Source organism: Motacilla alba, chromosome Z (genome assembly GCF_015832195.1).
Source record: "Motacilla alba alba isolate MOTALB_02 chromosome Z, Motacilla_alba_V1.0_pri, whole genome shotgun sequence".
Lineage (NCBI taxonomy): Eukaryota > Metazoa > Chordata > Aves > Passeriformes > Motacillidae > Motacilla > Motacilla alba.
This window is the reverse complement of record NC_052046.1, coordinates 34974883-34991618: the sequence shown is the minus strand read 5'-3', so window position 1 is coordinate 34991618 and position 16736 is coordinate 34974883. Positions and strand designations below refer to the sequence as shown.

The following is a 16736-nucleotide window of genomic DNA, read 5'->3' as shown; positions in this document are numbered from 1 at the left end:
AAGGATCCTGGGAGACACAGCATCAAAAGCTTTACCGAAATCAAAAGAGGTTACACCAACTGGCTTCCCTTGGTCAGCTCAGTGGAGCTGACATGTGTCATGAAAGGAAAGTAAGTTTTTCAAGCAGGACTTTCTCCTGATGACTGCACTGTCCTTCAGGTGTTGTTCAGTAATTCCCAGAATAATCTTCTCCATAAATTTACCAGTCACTGAAGTGAGACTGACAGGCCTGTAGTTACCAGGGTCATCTTTCCTGCCAGTCTTAAAAAATGGGACAATATTTGCCAGTTTCCAGGTGACTGGCACCTCCAAAGACCATTAAAACATCAGAGAGGTCTCACAATGACATCAGCCAGCTCAGTACTCTCGGATGAATCCCATCAAGCCCCACAGACTTAAGGAGATTTGAGTGGAACAGCAAATCCTGCACAAATTTGGGGTTGGCTGGGATTTTATCATTCTCACAGTCATGGTCCTTGAGTTCTGGGACCCCCAAAGCCCACCACTGGTGTTGAAAACCGAGGTCAATAAAGCATTAAACATCCCTTTCTTGTCTCTGTCCCCTTTAGTGAGGTGACCCTCCTCCTCCTATAACAGGCAAATGGTATTTTTGACTCCCTTTTGCTATTAATGTATTTTTTTAAAAAAAACTGATTTTATTGTTCCCCACAGTTCTGGCCAGCTTCAACTCCAGTTAGGCTGTGACCACATGAATTTTCTCCCTAAAATGTCAAGCAGCATCTCTTTATTTCTCCCACGCTGCCCAACCTTGCTGCTATTGCCCATACCCTTTTTTTGTTTGTTTTAGCTCTAGAAGTTCTCTGCTCACCCTAGGCAGCCTTCTGTCTCACCTGCTTGACTTATGACATTTTGGAGTTGCCTTCTCCTGTGCCCTTAGGAGGTGGTCCTTAAAAAGTGACCAGCACTGACGGACCTTAGCACGTTCAACAGTGGTCTCTCAGGGGACTTTCCTGACTAGTACCCTCAGCAGCCTGAAGTTTGTTCTCCTCATGTCCAGAGTTGAAGTTTTGCTGGCACTTCTCCTCCTGACAACAGAGATTTTAAACTCAATTGCTTCATGGTTGCTGTGGCCAAGACAGCTGCTCATCTCCACTTCACTCACAAGATTCTCTCTGTTGACATGGAAAAAATCAAGGAGAGCACCTTTCTCAGCTGGCTCCCTTAGTACCTATACCAAGAAGTTATCATCCAGATGCTTTAGGACTCCTCTGGACCTGTTTGTATCATCTATGCGGTGCTCCCAGTTAACATCTGCCAAGCTGAAGTGCTCTACAAAGACAAGGGTGGTTGATGTAGAGATATTCCTTAGTTCCTTAAGGAATAATCAATCAGTGTTGTCATCTTGGCTCTGTAGCCTGTAGTAGATTCGCACAGTGACATCCACTTTGTTTGTGCCTTAATCCTTACCCAGAGGCTCTCAACTGCAGCATTGCCAGCTGCAGGCTCCATACAATCCAGACACTATGTTACAGACAGTGCCACCCCTGCCTCATCTGTCCCCCTGTCCCTCTGAAGAGCCTGTAACCAACAGGGCACTCCAGTGACAGCACTCATCCCACCAGGCTTTGCTTACACCAGTGATACATACCTTAGCCAGGAAAGAAGAGGCATTTAGTAGATGGGATTTCACTTAGGTTACTTCAAACAATTAGTAACAGCTGAACTCCAATAAAGACAAGACCACAAAAGGCTTTCCTAAGGAGTGGATGTATCTAAATATACTTATGCTAGGCAATCATTAATGAACCTACAGGTACAGTAAATTAGTTAACTTCAGAAGTAACTTAGCAAATATGACAGTCCTTACAGACAAGAACATGTCCTGTGAGTTTTCCATGATGCTGCTATGTTACAGTACCTGTAAAATTCACAAAACTAAAGGTAGTGTTTTAGTGGTTTAAGTTTGGGGGCTTTTTTTCAAGTCCTCTGTCTGAAGACTTCCCTGAACAGTTTCCCAGACGGTTACTGGAGAGTCTGCAGACATATTTGGTCAGTCTACATGCTTTTCTCTCCACCTCTGTCCTCAGATAAAGACACATGGAGAAGCCCACATTCTTCAGTAGAGACATTCCCTACTTAGGATTTCAATTTTGGGATGCTTGTGGGGGCAGTTGTTTCTGTGTCAGCTAAAATTTTGCAGATATCTATGCAGAGAAGGAAAAAGAAATCAGGAAATATAGATCTAATTTTTCACTTTGTAAATGGCTCCATCTGGCTTTAAGCAGCTCAAGAGTGTGCTGACACATTTTCCATGTGTTATATAGGAAGAAGCCAAACATTTGTTAAATTTTTGAATAAGAGTCCCCAAGAGATAGCCTGCCTGCCTGCAGTTTCCACATATGTCCAGGCTTGCTACAACTGTAATTGTGAGATGGAAATCTTTTTATTGGTTTGTCCACTGTACTTTGGCTTGTGCTCAGTAGCGCTCCAATACAGTATGCAAGCATGTAGCCTGGGGAAAGCCAGTGACTTGGAATGCACTGTCACACAGCTACTACAAAAACATACAAATATGTACAGAGAACACTGTTCCTCTGAAAGGCTGCCAAACCTTGTATGCCAAGGGAGTTAAGGCAGAGCCTTACTACTGATAATCAAGCATTGCTTCAGTCTTAAAACTTACACTTATTTTTAACCTTCTTGCTTTAACGGACATTCCTTGGCATCCTCAGGAACCTGACTTCTTTCCCAAAAGGAAAGAAAATAGGACTCTGGATAATCAGAACATCTTTCTGCTAATAACAGGACACCCTGCTTACACCATAACCTTCAAATTTTTCACTGGTTAGGTTCACCTTGTGTACTTACTAAGAATAGACCTGCTCTTCATTTACTTTTTAAAAAAACCATCTCCTTGTGTAAAACATGCATTAAAGCAAGAGTATGCAATTTACCTTGGACTGATAACATCAGGGGTATTGTGGAACAATTTCTGTATCTTGCTGCTAGGAACAACTCCCACTTTCACCAGGTATGAATAGGCTTCCACATTAAAAGCCCAGAAGTGCTTCCCTTTGGCAATCCCAGTGTCACCAATGATGTAATCCAGGGTTGTGAAGCATCCAACCTGCAAGCGCTCAGATCCCAGAAGCAGAGGAAATCCAGCTCTACTCTCCACAGAAGTTCTTCTTGGGTTCAGCTGGAGATGTTCATTGTTGTACCCACATTTGTCATCAAAAAGAAAACTGAAAACTGAAAAACAGTATTCCAAAAAAAATTCTGCTTAGTTATGTATTTGGCCTTCTCTACTTATAAACTACATTTTAAGTCATACAGGCATTAGAATTTGCCACTTTTAAAGGCTACCAGGAATGTCAAGCAAGCTAACAGTTTCTGTATATTACAGTGCTGTCGGGTCTCACCCCCAGACTGGGGTGACCCCAAAAGATGGAAAAGTCCCTCTTCCAACCCGTGCCTTCGAAGAACGACTCAGTAGTCTTCTGTTGTCTGTTCTCAAGGTAGTTTATTGTTGGTTATCTAAAAGATTCTTCTCCTGAACTGCTGTGGCCCGTTCAGCAGGTCAAAGGCACACTGCCCTCCCAGGGGGCTGGTGCCATCTTTTATATCATACATTACGTGTTACATGTTTATACTTTTTCCCCAATACCTACTATCTATATTGAATGGTGACTTTCTACTCTAAACCAATCTGTGAGTGCCAACATCACCAAAGACATGGGGGCTAGGAAGGAGAAAGAAAGGGGACAGGGCACACCCAAATCCCTCCATCTTAGAACTCCTGACCCCATGTACAAAACTTGGACCCCTGCGTACAAGGCTTAAAACCCCCTTGTACAGCACTCAAAAATCCTTCCTTTCACTTTGTGACTACTTCTACTACAATACCTAAACTTTTGTGACTTCTTGTTCTTCCTGCAAAGTTGGTAAACTGTTCCATGGGTCAGATTCAAAGCCACAGGGGTCTCTGGCTGCATGCCAGGGTCTTAGATGCTTTTGACCTGGGTCTGGAACATCCGAGAATGTCTGTGGGACATTCTGAGTTCTGACACAGCGCTGTTTACAGCAGTGCTTCTAAACATTTATGAAATTTGTAACAGTGCAGGAGACATCTGGGAGCTACTGGAAACTACTTTCAGCTCTTAACACTGACGGACATAAGAAAACCCCATACCTGGAGCTGGAGGAGTACGCATAATAACTTCTCGGCTCCAAGGGCTACAGATGGACCCTTTGTAACCTCGAACTCTAAAGGCATAGCTGCTGTCATCATCAAGATCAGACAATACTTTGCTCTTGCCACAAACTTCAGTCTTCTGCCATGTCACACTCTCCTCTTCTTTATTAAGTTTATGATACTCAAGGACATAGATATCAGCTGAATCTGTCTTCCCAGGGCATTCCCAGCTGATCAGAGCTCTGTTGTACATTCTGCTCTGCTCTTCGTTGATTTCTGGTATTTCTAGACCTGAAACACATGAGAAAAAAAAAAAGAACTCAGAAATTTAGATACATGTTGTTTTGAAGTAAACCATACAACCAGTCCTGGGTAACCCAAGTTGTTACTGTATTCCTAATCTAGCTGTGCCCCTGTGAGATTTCAGCCACTTTGTAACTAGGGACTATTACAGTTATTTTCAGCCCATTGCTATTTTCTTTTTTAGTAAACATTTTTTTTTCCACTTCTATCTACTCATATTTGTTTTTCCTTCTTGGTAGAAAGGGATTGATTAAAACTATATTGGGAGGAAACTCATTTTAAAGCATCCACCTCTTAAAACTGTCTTAAACCAAGAGATAAACCCTTTGTTGAGCTACAGCACTGTTCAAGAGAAGAATCTGACTCTTTCAGGTAAAAGGAGTAGATAAGGATGGTTCTCAGTTCATACACTTAAATAAATCTCCTATTTTCTCTTTTTAGTTTGAAAGGCTTGAGCCTTTTTTTTTCCTGGCAGCTTTAAAAACTATTACTTTCTGTCATGCAATAAAAAGCTTTTAGAAAGACTGAGTGTGATGTAAATACAGTATTTTGGAAGCCAGTGCAAACTGGTACTGAAAGAAATGTAATTTTAGCTTCTTTATGAAAGCTGAAACTAACAGTGCTGCCAGATAATGCCTTCTGAATCATGGAGACAGAAGGAACAATGCAAGTCACAACACTGAGCTCTGCAACTGCTGCCCTGTGCAAGTTCTGCCTTTCTCCAGAGAAGCCCTTAAAGCTAAAACTTGAGAAAGACCTAATGTTCTCAGAATTTACCATTGGAATGGAAGGACAAATCACCAAGGATGTCTTCTTGCTTGGCAGTGTCCACCACAAAGTCTTCAAAAGTAGTTTCAGCTGCTGGCCTAAAGCTCTTCAGAGACTCAGTAGCTTTTTGAATTCTGAAAACACAAAAGTAGGATAGCACAAGAAAAAAAAAAAAAACAAACAAAAAAACCCCCAAACAATTCAAGTTGGACATTCCTTAAAGTAAAAATGCTAGGTTTTGCTTTAAAAAAAGTTCTGCTTTCATGTACTTACTGATATGTCCCAGAAATCTTCTCTAGAATCTGTAGAAAGATTCTCAAATGCCAAATTTAAAGGCCTTTTGTACATCAGTGTAAAGATAATGAACAGGTAGTCATTCAGTTGGTAAAGCATTTAAACAATTTGTAGCATTACGTTCAAAGAACAAAACTGATGTGGGACACTAGTAGGGGATCACACAAAGATCAAAGAGCCTAAAGCCAGAAGAGACCTGTTAGATTAACTTGCAAATATCTGATAAAATCTCTGAGACAAGGAATTTGTCAGGGAGCTAAACAGAATACCCTCCCACTGCAGTCCCACTGAACATGGCTAGACATCATGGCAGGACAAGAGCACTCCTCTCCTGAGTGTTGTTTCTTAAGGCACACGCTAATGCAGGAATTCCAGCTGAACATGGCCAGGACCATCTCCCAAGAATACAACTGCACAGACACCCTGGAACAGTACTTACACCTCAAACAGAAGATATTTAAGATACCTGACATGAAGTTGTTTCGCTGTTTGAACAAAACAGGAGGGATCTGTTTCCTTAAGCACTTCTTGAGCATATCCTACAAGGCCATTATTTTCCAGGAGGCCTTGGTATTCTTCCACTTGTGTTTGTAATTTTTCCAACCTTATATTCTTAGAAGTTTCAATTGCCCTAAGAGCTGCAGATTTCTTCTCTTCCAGGACACAATATAATTTCTCAAAACTCTGAGACGCTTCTTGTTTAGCTCTTTCACTGTTGCACTAGGAGCAAACAAAAGACATTTCAGACAGATTCTACATCACTGTGACTCTGTACAGAAACATACTTAAGGTTGCTCAAGACATCACAGTAATCTAGTCATCCATTTGATAAGTAAGACTAATGAGCTTTGTTATGCTTTTCAGCACTGAAAATGAGATCAGCACACCACCCAAGCTAGTCAGCATTTGTGGTCTTTATCAGAGAATGAAGAGTAGGAATGTATTCCTCTGATTACGCCTTGAGTTATGCTTTACATTTGTCTAGATAGCTCATGAAAAAGCACTGTAAAAGCATGTCAGTCTCTGAAGTCTTCATGCCCAAGAGCTAGATGCTCTTCCATCTTCCCCAACCACCCTGACCTGAGGGTCCAGCTCAGCTTCTCGTGTATGCCTGCCGAACCATAGTGCCACCTCTGAATACTGCCCTGGATGAAAGGAACTGCAAAACACAGAGACAGTCTGTAATCAAGACACACCAGTACAAGGAGCTTCTTCAATTTCTGCCTTTGTGTTTTTCAGCTTGTATGTGACTCTTCTGCAGGGAGATTTTGCCCTTAATTATGCCTTTCTCAAGGCAAACAGGCAGTGTAAATAGTGCACCATCATAAATACACAAATACCCTATGTTTAACTCACTTTGGTTAAGGTATCAAGTAAGCTTTATTTTATTTACATTTACACAAAAATAAACTTCCATTTGTCTCCTTCCCACACTGGCAGGCCTAGGTCTTACCATGTGTGATTCAGTCTACCACAAACTGTTCAAAAAATTGTTTTACTACTTAACTAAAAAACTCAAAGTTTGAAACATTTCACTAAAAACAGTTTTGAATCCTTCCTGTGTCTGTACAAAGGCCAACCCTAGATGACCTTCAAGCCACTCTTACCTCGGTTTCTTTCAGCAGCAGATCCAGCTGTGTAATGTGAGCTTTCACCTGGCTCTCCTTACTGATGAGGTACTCGATATCTTTTGAAAGTTTCTCCTGTTGAGGTAAAACAGCAAGAATAGGGCATCTCACACAAAGTGACAACCAGCACAGGCAGGTCATCCTGTTTTGTCCTCAGTTTATCTAGCCACAAGGACGACAGCATGACACCAGTTATGAGCAGCAGTCCTGTGGAGAATGGTTTGGTGACCTGCAGTGACTGCAAAGCAACTGTGAGTGAGACTGCTGGCACAGGCTCTAAGGATCAGAGGTAACAGTGTCAGCTGGCTCCCAAACACCCAGGAATCACCCTCTGTTAGATTGGGAAAATAGCCATCAGGACATTAAACTTCCGGAAAGGAGCTGATAGTTATTAACTCATTTGTAGTAAGAGCTAGAAAAATTAGTAGTTCAAATCACAGATTTGTCCCAGTGCTTCCTTAGCTGCAAGAATTAGCAGCTGTACAGGAAAAGCTTTACAAACTGAAGAGAAGGCCACATAGCACAAGGCAGGCTAATCTGGTCTTTTTTTCTTTTTTTTCCTTTTTTTTTTTACTCCTGAGAGGAAGAGTGGAAGAAAAGGAAGAAGAGGAAGTAGGTGCTGTCTTCAATAACAATCTGATGCTTGCAAGTCTTTACTGTTGTGCTTTGCTTAGGAAATTAACAGCTATGCAACTTCAGAAACATAGAAAGATGCATACAAAGATATCAACAGATACTTCACATGCGAGTTTCTCAGATGGGCTTCTCAGGTATCCTCTACCACAAGCTACCTGAATACTTATATTAAAAAAAAAATTGATTTTAAAGTTGATTAACTACTTAAACCTTCTGCATTGTCTGTACTGCTGTACAATTAGCTGAAATAAGATGACAGCACTTTTCTGGGGTTATGTTTCAAGCATCATAGCAAACAGTTTAATTTCTAAAACATACCCTATATCACATTAATATATATATTAACACATGTTGCACAATGACATGGCTCAAAACTAGTTCAGGGTCTCCTAAACACACATCCTGGCTTCTATGCAGTGGGATTTTGCCCTACATCAGAAGTACTCTTTCCCTTCTTAAGGCCATGTCCAATGATATTTTCTTTTACCTTAAGGGTTTTGTATGCAGTGCTCATGGTTGTTACTCTATGGTTTGCATGACCTCCACCCAGTTTGCAAAGATGACAAACAGGCCTTCTGCAGATTTCACAGTACATGTTTACTCTCTCCATTTCATGTTCTGGACACATCAAAATCTGTGGGGAAAAAAAAAAGAGCAGTGACAGTACAGGTGTACTTCCAAAAATGGAGGTTCTCAACAAAAAAATCAAAACACCCAATGAAGCCAAAGCAGCATGCAACTTCATTAATTTTTTATAGTCAGTTTCTTCTATCTTTTATATTTGTCAATGCTGTTGAAAGCCAGCAGATGAACAAACACAGTTTCACAAGGTTTACAGTAAGTAAACCTCTAGCAGTGTCTGTGTAGCCTCCATATAGCAACCAATCTTTTGCTAAACCCTGCCCATGGTTTTTGCCATGCCTCCCTACACTCCAGCTCAGAGCTGTCTGTCCAGCCTGTCAAACTTAACCATGGTCATGCCAGCATCTCTTGCAAGAGCTATGAACTGCAAGAGCTGACATAACATTGTAGCAATTTAAGTCCAAGATAGATTTTGATAAACTACATAGCCATTGCTCTTGGAGCTACGAAGTGCAGCCACCACCACCTACAGCTACAGTCATTTTAAAGACAAAAGACTCCAGTGTTTCAGTCTTTCTGTCTGACTCCAGTTACAAGCTGTTCACACTGGCTGCTACTTCCAGGATTAGCTCAAATAGCATTGCAATAAAGGTGGTGTTTGCTAAAAATCACCTTTCAAAACCAGAACTTGTTGAAATAAATGCTCAAAGAGTTTAAAAAGTGCTGCTCAAGTCCAAGCTCAGGCAACAGATTAAACCATATAAAGCATGTGTGTTTGTTTGTGTGTGTGGGTGTGTGTGTGGGTGTGTGTGTGGGTGAGTTTGTTTAAAAAAAGAAACAATGTTTGCTTTGCCTCATTCTAGAGCACTGAAAGACAACATTTGGGTCATCTATATCACAGAAGTTACCAAAGAGGAACTTTTGAGGAAGCTTTTCAGTTTCAATATGCCCCCACACAAGAAAAGTCAGAAAAGGCCATAAAAATAGAAAATTGTGAGCAGCACAAATATGGACACAATAAGCTAAAACCCAAAACCAGCTTTCAAGTCTCAAAAGTTACCTTAAGGTATGATGAAAAGCCCAAAGGCACCAGTCTCACCAACACCTTAAGACTATCATTAAACCAAATACGCAATTAGAGATCTCATTTGGATCAACTACTGGAAGGAAATAAAAAAGGGAAAAAAGGAAGCTGCTAAGAAAATCAGCTGTGCAGGCAAACATCTCCAAAAGCTACAGTCATTCAGTTAGTCTGTGGAAGTAATTTTTCCAGAGCAGCGTATAGCCACACCTCACAGAAAATCCTTATTTTTATTCATCTCCTCATATAAGCAAGAACTTATTGCTTGCCTGCAAGCAAGAGACAGCAGAGGTCAGCAGACTGCCTTGTCTTCTCTCAAAACTCAAGAACAATCAGCCCAGTATGTGCTTCTCCCATCCCCACCACACACGCTATAAAGTGCTCTCCAGCCTGGTTGTAAATTAAAGTGGTGACTGAGGACATTGTTTAGGAAATCAACAAACACTTCATGCTTTCAGCTCAGATCTTAAAATTGTAGTGCAATGAAAAATGCACTTTACTTTTTTTATATTAAGCTCAAACAGTCCTCAGAAAAGTTTCTATAAGAGCATAGTAAAGATCAGCTTACTGCAGTTGGGAAGTTTTTCAAAACAAGTAGACATATCTAAAGTTAACTACACTATGCTTCTTTCCTTTTTTCCCATCTTCCTGTCTTCACATATAATTAGAAATTCTAAATCCCACATGCGCACACATACTCAATACATCAGTGTCAGAATCATCTAAACCACTTCAACCCATTTTGCTCTGCTCCAAAGGAATTCAACTACTGGCTTTTAATCCTGAATTCAGTCTGCATGCAGTGTAACACCACAGGGCACTTTTAGGAGTGCACAGGGATCACAAGATGCCTTTGGTATTTTCCAAAAACAACACTGCAGCTGTGAGGGTTTAGATTCCATAGAAGAGAAGTTTTTAAGGAGCTGTATAGCATTTTAAAGCAAGAGCTAGAAGATAGTATGCAAACTTTCACCTTTCTCATTTATCCAATAGAGGGACATTTCACAGAACGAAATCTGAAAGCATATGAAGCACGTGCTCACTTTTAACTGGAATTAATGTTTTAGACTCAAGAAAAACACCACCAAGTGGACTTCTGGATGTTCACTATCTCCCAGCCTGCTAACTTTAGAGGCTCAAATTTTTCCAGTCTCAGAAGGAAAGTAAACCAGCAGTCAAGAGTTTCTTACACATTGCACATTAACCAAATTTACTTAATTTAATCATAATTAATCAGGACTCCTTGACCATCAGCATTTCTGGCACCTGTGGGATGTCCAGCAAGGAGGTACAGGCACACTTTAATGTCCCCACATGTGCTGGGACATTAAGGCCATTATTGCAGTCCCTGGAACTGCCACGTACTGCACCATGCTCAACAGGAGACACAAGGTAGTGGCATTTTGTTATCACTGTTTTGTCTGAATTCAGTAACAGCAGCACCAGTGTATAAAGGAGAAATTTTGCCATAACATTTTTATCTCTTCTGCTATAGATAAAAAAAATAATGGTGCAAAAACAATGGAGACCATAACTCCACCTTTTGCTCTTGTTAGATGCAAGGAAGGAGAGAAAGAAGATGCTTGATGATGGATCAAATTCAAGCACAAAGCATCCAAAGGGGATGTACCTAAAGGGGGCATAGAAGAGGCCAGGTGTGCCGGGGTTTTTAAGTTTACCACACACAGGCATCCTCCCTCAGCAGCCCGTTCTAGATGCTCAAGACCAAGGTGCCAAAAACACCAAGGGTACGGATTCAATCCCTGTATGAATCGTTCACTTAAAAGCTGGACTTGATGATCCTTGTGGGTCCCTTCCAACTTAGAATATTCTGTTATTTTTAATCAATAAGCCTTAAAAAAGAAAAAAAGAATGAAAATAAAAGAAAGACTCAAATCACAAGTAACACAATTCATTCCACAAAGTAAAAACCTTCATTTTTATGGGACCCTTCAAGTATGTTCTCAATGTCCCCTTCAATGACAGCAAGAAGAAGCAAAAGCTTGTGGTTCACTCAATAAATAACAGCAATTGTCAATAAAGCAATCACGGTCCTTAAAAGCAACTATCGTTGCACAGATATGTCTGCAGCTACATGAGAATGCTGCAACCTGAATTCTGTAAGGTACAGTATATTTACCTTGGGTCTGAAGTTGGTGGTTGGTCCTACGTATTCATGCTGGGCTTTTACAGTTCCCCAAGGATGGTGTATTTTGAAACATTCATTGCAATAGCTTGCACTGCAGTCCATGCAACTCTTTGTGGACTCCTGAGGTGGAGGTTTGCAGAAATCACACATAATAGCAATGGCTGCCCTGGCTGCCTGTCTGTATCTTTCCACAATGGTTTCCAAAGTGAAGTTGCGGAATAAGCCATTGATGCCACGCTCCCCAAGATCAATATCCCGCTGGCAACTCGGACAAGGAAACAGAGTCGATCTAGGAGTCAGTGAATTGCGTTTTCTGCCTGTGTAGACACCAAAACTCAATTGAGGATGAGTGTAAACCAAACTGGTTTAGATTTTAAAAGAAGCACAGGAATTTACAAACCAATTCCAGACTGTAGCACATCATCCAAACCAGTACAACACCAATTCATATGCAGTCTGCCAAGCCAAAGAGAATACAATTGCCCTGACAAGGTAGTGTAATGTCTGACTCCAAAGAACATTACAAACTACTACTCGAAAACTTAATTTTATGTTAAGATAAATTTATCTCTTCCAATTCCATTTTCTTTGTCTAGTTTTGGATGCACTCAAGCTGTAACCTTTTGAAACAATAAACACAAAACTTTGTGGAAGCCAAGTGGTTTTAGACTAACTGGTTACCCATGTAGAGAGCAACAGGTTCCTAACATGTTGAAGTGAAAGATGCTTACTCCCAGAGCAACAGAAACACATAGCCAACCTTGAGCTCCCTGAAATTTGCTTTGGCTGAGTTCAAACTTACTTTACTCATCCCAAGAGGCATCACAAAAAAACCCCAGGAAAACGAGGGAACAGTGTGATATCTTGTGGACGTGACAGTCTGGTCAGAGAGCAAGAAAACTAGGTAAGTTTTCCCATAATTGGCTTGTGAGACTTCAGGGAGTTGAAGATTAACAATGATAGCTTATTATTATAAAAAACCTGCAGGTGTTGCTTTCCTACTCTCTGTTTTCTTGATTTTCTCAAAGATTGTATATAAGAAAGGCATTTTGTTACAATTAGCCAGTCAGGTGAAATGTGTTGATTATTGACCAATCAGGTCTGTCTGTATTGGAACAATGTATGGAAAGGAGGATCCAAAGTAAAGCTGCTGTGCTGTGCAAATCAGCCTTCTGGTGAGCCTCTGACATTTCTTACTCAACAGCAACATCATCTCAGCCAAATAATTTAGTCAAAAAATGCTGAGGCTCACTTGTCCCCTCCTGAAAGGCCTCGATAAAGGAGGACTGCTAAATAAGCTCTACACACCAAAGGGGAATCTGAGGTACTTATATCTTCAAGTTACTCTACCCTGAACTGAGGAACCACAGATCTCCACAGGGATGTTAAACAGCATACATCTACCTCTATTAATTTCTAAAGGGGGAGCTGCAGAGAAGCTGCACTCCTCCCAAACAGCTACACACAAATTTCCCCCTCTCTCCAAAGTAAAATCACGGACTCAAGAAAAGCCACTAACTTAAGAAGCCTTTTGAGTCTGTAAGGAGATGGCTCACACAGACTCAGAGGTTATTCACAAGGTAATATTCCTGATGTTATCAAATCAGGAGTCCATCCTGTCTCGCTCATGAACCCACAGGCTGCAACTACCAGAAAGAATCCTTTATGTATTTCAAAAGCAGGCTAAGCCAGTCTTTAGGCTTAACTTGTATTCTCTCAGCTTCCCCTTACAAAGAAACCAAAAAACCCTGTATTCTGTAGTGCTGGTGTATTGCTTTAAGATCTCTTTGAGAGCACTGCATATTGGTATAACTAACTGTCCTGATTTCATCTGGGTTAGAGATCATTTTCTTAGTAGCTGGTACAGTGCAGTGGTTTGGATTCAGTATGAGGTTATTACACACTAATGTTTTAGCTGTTGCTAAATAGTGCTTACCCTGAATCCAGAACTTTCCAATTTTCCATGCTTCACCAGAGACCAGGTGCATGAAAAACTGGGAGGGAAAACAGCCAGGACAGCTGACCCAAACAGCCAAAGGGATATTCCAAACCATAACATGTCCTGGACATGACATAAACTAGGGGCAGTCAGATGTGACAGGGTGGGCACTGGGTGAACAATTGTATTGTGCATCACTTGTTTTTCTTGGATTTTATTCCTCTGTCTTTTGTATTACTATTGTTTTGGTTTTTTTATCCCTCCAACATATACTCCAGTATATAATTAGCTCTATTTCAGCTGAAACCAGGACACTAACCAATTTGTAAATGGAGGTATGACTTAAAACTGAATTCTTAGTGTTGAAATTGGCCCTTCTTCAGAAAGGGAAATTTGTTCTTCTCTGTATTTAATTGGTATTTTCCCATCAAAATTGCTAATGCTTTTTTTCTTTCTGAAGTGTCCTGTGATGCTACGCATACATTTGCCTTGAGCTGCTCTCCTGTTGCTCCTTCACCTAACAATTCAAAACCTCCATTCCTATCATGCCCTTTCCAGTCTCCTCAAATAAAACACCAAAGCAACATTCCTATGAGGAATAGTTCCTTTAAATATCTTTGAAATTTAACCCATGGTAGTTATGCATGACTGTCAGCTAAGAAGTCACCCACCCATGGATAAGTGTGCATGCACTGACAGTCTCCCACCTAGCTTGGTCCCATGCTTTTCTGTAAGTTCTGAGCAGAACAACTAGGCTGCATTTACAGAACAGGCGCAGGTATGCAACACTCTACCTAGAGGAGCAGAGATTGTTGCCTGATTTCACTTTTTTTTCATATTTACTTGAAATGAATTAATTACTGCACATTCTGCAGTACCTATAACTTGGCATACACAGCAACACACACATGCAAGGCACAGCAACAACAGTGAAACACAAACTGTATTTTCAGTGTATGCTCCAAGCTAGCACTGCACACAGGAACACAGAAAAATCTTCTATACAGACTTCTACAATGTCCTAGACAAAAGGATGACTTCACATGCAGTGCCATGCAGACAACAGCTACAAAAAGTGATCTAGAATACACACATTTGCTGAAACTAAGAAAATAATCATACAGTGTGGGACATATTGTGACTGCCTACAAGTAGTATGCTAGAGCAGAGAGCGAACAATGACAAAGCAAGATAACAAGGAAAAAAAAAACATGGTGCAGTGGTCAAGTTTAAAAATACAATCTGAAATTCTTATCCATCCCAATGGAGGCCTTTCATTCTGCCTGTGGTGGACCGAAATGAGACTGTCATCATGAGCCATGCTCTGCAAAGACTGGTGACATTCTTTACAGAAAGCAATCCAGTATCAAGGAAGTCCTGCACACCTTCAGATGTCTCATCCCTTTTCATTGACTGCACTCTAAGACTTTAGGTTGGGGTTTTTTCCTGTTTTAAATCCTGGAAATTTATTTACTAAGCTGCCTGGCATGTTCTGCCACTTCTCAATATATTTGCCACTTCTCAATATATTTGCCAATACTCAAAAATAAGGAGATGCATCTTCTTTTTCCCTAGTGAGCGTTGAAATACTAACACTCTAGTTTGCTTTCTCATTAAAGGATTTCTACACTCATATTTTAAGAAGAAAGCACTGATGAAGTGATGAATTACTTTGGACATTGTCTTTCCTATCTTTATTGTGTCCAACTTGCTGAAACTAAATTCTGGTTATATTTTAAAAGATCCAAACAAAAAAAAGCACACAAAAAAAAAAAAAAAAAAAAAAAAAAAAAAAAAAACCAAAAAAAAAACAGAGCAAAAGTCCCTTTGGATTTTGTAGACATATTTAGACGTGCAGCTCAGAGAAACTTAGCTCCTACCACATTCTCTTTTACACTTTGTGAATTCAGTTTACAACAAGCAAATATGTATTTTGTGAAATACTAGAAATCATCATACAAAATTTTCCACTGTGATTTGTAAACTGATTGCTCCACTTGCAATAAGTTGCTCAATCAGTTACAAAAAAAAAAATTCACAACATACACTCAGGCTCACAAATATTACCATACAGATTGCAAAGACTCAAGTCAAAAAGCAATTTTAAGTATGTCCTTTAAAGACAATGTTTAAATGTCATCTTCCCAAGGGGAGGTACCAACACTTAAAATGTTGAAAAGTCCAAGCTGCAGTGAATGGTTTGCAAAGGGATAAGACATCTTAAAGCCGTGTTTTTCAAGTAAACAGTATTACCAGAATTCTATGGTTGTGGAAGACATGGACATTAAATGTGTGAAAGTCTAATAAAAAAAGATTTAAAAGTCAACTGGATTCTCTTGCAAGGTTGGGTTTTTTTTTAAATGGAAATGTATATGCCACCCCATAACTCAGTTAATGTTTTCGGATGGGCTTTTAGGGGGAAGGAAAAAGGGAAGGGAAAAACGGGGATAGGGATAGCAAGGAGAAGGGGTAAAGAGAGAAGTGGGAGACAAAGAGGGAGGGAAAGGGGAGAGGGGAGAGGCCTCCTAAGAGAAGCCAGCAGAGCTAAAATGTTACTTTCAGATACTTTAGTCTTTCACAATCAAAAGAGCTTTCTGCAAAAAGAGCAGACACGGACAGCTTTCCAAGATGTCTGATGGTATTATATGGTATCTCTGTTTAATGACACTTTCAGCCTTCAACTGAGGCAATTTAAACTTCCTCTTTCGATCAGCTGCTTTGTCCTCCACTGAGTGTGAAATTCAGATTTGTGTTTAGCTCAGTTCACATCTTTCTTGAAGGACACCATATTCTATGGATTACTCATGTGTCTGCCAATACTGTGGCTGCAAGGAATTTGGGGACTTTTTCTCCCATTTTTTACCAACAATTACATTAAAAAAATGTAATCAGTATTAAAAAAAGTGCACACAGTAGCTGAGCTGTTCATATGAAGCTGAAAGTAGACGTAATTAAAAGACTGACTATCTTTCAATCTGATTGTGTCATTAGACACACCAAATACTACAAGTTTAAGTGTGAAATGTTTCATTTTCCTCACATATTCATGTGCTGTGATAAACTGTGAGATTCATAGCTGCCTACTCATATCAACATGGTGCAAATTTCAATCTGTTCTTCATCAAATTAAGCAGGCTTAAACATAATAATGAGCCAATATTACATTCCATTTAGGAGTGATAGCCGAACACGACCTGTAA

At 40.2% G+C, this 16736-nt stretch overlaps 1 protein-coding gene across 2 annotated transcripts in view; it reads right to left on the bottom strand.

Moving 5' to 3' along the window:
* The window catches only part of TRIM36 (tripartite motif containing 36), a 36705-nt gene that overhangs the window by 5959 nt on the left and 14010 nt on the right, over positions 1–16736 (bottom strand). For both annotated transcript variants that reach the window (XM_038125211.1, XM_038125212.1), the window contains exons 3-9: positions 11589–11914; positions 8273–8419; positions 7129–7224; positions 5988–6241; positions 5237–5361; positions 4154–4447; positions 2916–3213 (exon numbers count right to left, since the gene is read on the bottom strand). In XM_038125211.1, the coding sequence (XP_037981139.1) occupies positions 2916–3213; positions 4154–4447; positions 5237–5361; positions 5988–6241; positions 7129–7224; positions 8273–8419; positions 11589–11914 (1540 nt within the window). The remainder of the gene's footprint in view (positions 1–2915; positions 3214–4153; positions 4448–5236; positions 5362–5987; positions 6242–7128; positions 7225–8272; positions 8420–11588; positions 11915–16736) is intronic.